Source organism: Drosophila grimshawi, unplaced genomic scaffold (genome assembly GCF_018153295.1).
Source record: "Drosophila grimshawi isolate 15287-2541.00 unplaced genomic scaffold, ASM1815329v1 contig_848, whole genome shotgun sequence".
NCBI classification, from domain to species: Eukaryota; Metazoa; Arthropoda; class Insecta; order Diptera; family Drosophilidae; genus Drosophila; species Drosophila grimshawi.
In genome coordinates, this window is record NW_025063692.1 from 9,197,928 (window position 1) to 9,201,930 (window position 4,003).

At 37.2% G+C, this 4,003-nt stretch overlaps 1 protein-coding gene across 1 annotated transcript; it reads right to left on the reverse strand.

Moving 5' to 3' along the window:
* Positions 1 to 773: 773 nt before the first annotated feature.
* On the reverse strand, positions 774 to 3,046 carry LOC6565569. The gene is made up of 3 exons (XM_032738749.2): positions 2,747 to 3,046; positions 1,755 to 1,796; positions 774 to 1,382 (listed from the first exon to the last, which is right to left on the reverse strand). Exons 1-3 carry the CDS (start codon positions 3,029 to 3,031, stop codon positions 915 to 917), a joined length of 795 nt encoding a protein of 264 aa, XP_032594640.1. The 5' UTR covers positions 3,032 to 3,046; the 3' UTR covers positions 774 to 914.
* Between the last annotated feature and the right edge of the window lie 957 nt (positions 3,047 to 4,003).

Consider the following 4,003-nt stretch of genomic DNA (forward strand, 5'->3'; position numbering starts at 1 on the left):
TTTGGACAGCAGCTGTTGACCCCAGCCGTTGGCGGCGGGACAGCGGCAGGCGGGGATTGCGCCAGATGAATCAGATGAACCAATGAACTCTGCGGCCACTTGACCCAACTGCGGGGCAATGATCTGTCAAGGTTAATGCCAACGATTCACATTTTACATAAGTTGACCCCCCAACCCCCCAAATTAATCTGCTGATTTTCATAATTATGTTAAAAAAAAATAATACAATTCAAGTTCAGAAATCATTTTCATTTCTTAGTCTTAATTTGTATTCAATTGAAAAAGAATTGAAAAAGTTGAGTTTGAGCATATATATATATATATATCAGATATAGATCAGCATGACTGAGAATTAAGAATTCTTTATAAGAAATCCCTTCTGTTTTTTTTGCTTAACAAGTTATCTTAACCAAATTCACCATTAAAATTCTAAAATTTGAACAGAAAATTGATTAATATTGAAACTAATTTTATCAGCTAACTGCCAAACTTTATATATATGATATCTTCCATGACAAAAACTTATTTGCTTAACAAGTTATATTAGCCAAATGAATCAAAGTCGGGCCAAAAATTGTTGGGTTTTCGAAATGTATAACAATATTTCGTTGACGATTGGCAATTGGTTATGCAAACAAATACGACAGTTAAGATAAGATTGTCGTTCTTGATTTATAAATTCTGAAAAAAAACTGTGAGCAACCGGAAATAATCAAATGGAAATTGTTCCATAACAAAATTGAACAACAACAATTGGAATTAAAATACATATTTGAGCTATTTTCTAACATCAAGTTGCAGTTTTCTTTGTCGTCAACCGATAAATAACAATGTGGAATTAGTCAAGGTGTGTTTACTACTTATAATATATATATATATATGTATATATATACAGATCGTGTGACATAAGGCGGCTACAAATCCGAATCGGGCAGTCGACTGGCATCGGCATTATCGTAACAACCCATGTCGGCCTTGTACAATATGCGATTAATATGATATTGTACCGTGTACTTGGTGCTCGGGGTGTATTTGTTGAACTTATACCCTAGAAGCTGCAGCAGGCTGGCATCATCGTTGGCCACTTGCGACATGCCATCCCCAATGGGATGGCCAATCGGAGCAGATGTGCTCGCTGGATTGCTGCCGGGACTAACTGGGATCTGCTGATGTTGTTGTTGTTGTTGTTGTTGTTGTAGTGGTTCTGGCAGACAGGTGATGACAAATTGATTCGCATTGCTGCCATCGTCTTGGTAGGAGATTGATTCATTGAAGTCATGCAGTTGTCCAGCCGATTGATTCGCCTCCTCCTCCTCCGCCTGCTCAGCCTGATCATTGACAGAGTCGTCGCATTTGTAGTCTCTGGAGTCGAAATGATTTCTCTGAAAGATTCCATCAAATGTGGCACAATTAATATCACAATAAAACTATGATTTGCTGTCCTGCTTTCCTCTATTATGATAAGTTCTATAGTTCTTTGACTATTATCAAATAAATATTTGAAAAAATATCTTTGATCTTTAATCTAAAAACCTTCAAGTGACTTTTGAGTTTCATGATTAATATTAGGAAAAGCATAATTCAATTAACAATTAAGTTTTTATTTAACTTTTATAACATTTTTTAATATTTGTACTTTAGGGTTAGCATATTAATTAAACTTATACAAATTGCATCAAAGGCATAGCGAAAGGAAAGCATAAAAAGTGGGCGTGGAAGGTAACTTTTTTAAGCGGTATTTTTGTTATAATTACCTGCTGTTGGTCACGTTCCTCCAGTCGGAATTGTAATCTTTCCTGCTCGTTGCCATCATTTTGTGCATACAAATACAAAAAGTATATAAACAAAATGAATGAGAAAAAAGAGCGATGCTTTAGTTTAACAGCTGCGAGTCTCAGCTAAATACACAGAGAAAAAATGGCGAATCTTGCATAAGTAATTTCGTACTGAAAATGAGTAGTGCAACGACAATTAATTAACTTAATTCAATAGCTTAACGAATAAACCAACTTGGAAAATATGCTTGGCCTAAGATTTTTCCACTGAATCAATTAAAAAATAATGATTTTGTAAAGAGCATTTTCAACCCCATCAAATATATATATTCTCAATCAGGATCAATAGCCAAGTCTATCTGTCTCTCCGTTCGTCTCAGCGAATATAAGAGCAAAAGACTTCAAATTTAGAATACAAGTTTTCAAATTATATTTGTTATTTTATCGATAACTTGCTGCTTTTTTACGAATATCGATACGCTTCGATTTCCGATAGCAATTGAACAAATCGCATCAAGTGCGGATAAGCAATAAATGAATAGATTCAAGCAATTGCTCTAAGCAAGCGTTAGAAAGGGATGGCATCACAATCAACGCGAGCTTAAATCTATATGTGTGTGTGTATGTGAGTGCGTGTGTGTGTTTCTATTCTGCAGCGCCCCGTTATCTACGATTGCGTGTGCGTATGTATGTACATATGTAGGTATATGTATGTGTGTACAGGCGCTTGTGCGGCAAGCCGATGATTTTAGTTCGGGCTTGTGGAAAAAATCAACTTTTTACTCTTCAATGCCTGTGTTTGCCATTCAAAAAATGAGTGCAAAAAAAAAAGAAAGAAAATGTAAGCGAAAATTGAGCAAATAAAACTAGAATAGATTTAAGGGTATATCGTAGTCGAGCAATTCTAATTGGGGTTTCTGTGTATATATATGTATGTATGTATGTATATATCATATGAAGATAATTCGTACCGATTTAATAACCAATTTGTGTGGTTCCGTTTCGAATTTGAACATGGATGACAAGGGGTCAGTTTCTGCACCGGATTGAATTGAATTCGCCGTGGATCGCCGCCGCTGCTTCTCGAGCATCACCTCCGCGTACGTGGATGGATGTTTGCGTTTCAGATGTCGCATCAGGTTCTCCGAGTGCCTCCCAGCCATATCAAAGTAACACACTTTGCATGTGCTCTTACGGATCTCATCGTTGTAAATGAAATAATTCTTAACTGGGTTTTTATAGCGGTTCAGCGACATTTTCAACAGCAATCAAACAAAACATATATTATATATATTTTATATATAATATATATATATATATATATATGTATATATATATATATACAGAAAAGCGTGCGTCGTATTTGAGTATCGTTCGTTTACTGAACAAAAGAGCCCGCACAGCTGAGAGGCAAACCAGAGCAGAAACCAATTTATGAACCGGTGCCAGACAATCACAGTTAGTTGCTTCTCGTTCGCACTCGCTGCTGCAACGGACAATTCTGCAAAGAGCGGAGCACACTGAGAGCGGTTCACAGCTACGGTTCGGAGAGGAACATAAAAATACACGCGCACACAAACACACACAGATACACACACACACACGCACACATACAGGCAGACAGGCAGACAGCGGTAACAGGCGCATTAGGTAAGCTCACACACACACACAGAGACATGCTCGATGAGACGACAGTATGCGAATTGTTGAACCGGTTTGAAACGGTTTGTGGTCGTGGTGACCAGCTGTTGTTGTTGTTGTTGTTGCTGCTGCTGTTATTGTTACTGTTGTTGTACTTGCATCTGTTGTTGTTGTTGTTGTTGCTGTGCGCCTAAACACGTTGTGGAGTCTGAGGGTCATTTATGTTTTATATTTTATTTCATTTTTTTCAATGTTTCTCGTCGCTGCTGCTGCTGCTGCTGCTGCTTTTCAGTCAGCCAGTCAGACTTATTTTATGTAAGAAAACAAAAACAAAAACAAATACAAATAGAAAGAAACAGCTGAGACAGTTATGTATGAGAAAGAAGAAGAAGAAAAAGAGCGGGTGAGCGAAACGTGAAGGGGATTTAAAGAAGAGGGCGAGTTTTGCATAACAGCAAAATTCGCTCAAGTACCGTTAGCTGATAGCCTTCTCAGCTTATCGAATAAATATTCTTGATTGGCATCAAATTCGTCTGTCAAGTGTAGAAAATGCCATCATTTCAACACATTTCTTAGCTCATATTTAT

Coding starts and splice junctions, on each gene's coding strand:
- LOC6565569 (XM_032738749.2), bottom strand. CDS start 3,031: ATGTCGCTGAACCGCTATAAAAACCCAGTTAAGAATTATTTCATTTAC. Junction 1,797..2,746: donor ACAAATTGGTTATTAAATCG/GTACGAATTATC, acceptor GGCAACGAGCAG/GAAAGATTACAATTCCGACT. Junction 1,383..1,754: donor AGGAACGTGACCAACAGCAG/GTAATTATAACA, acceptor GGAATCTTTCAG/AGAAATCATTTCGACTCCAG.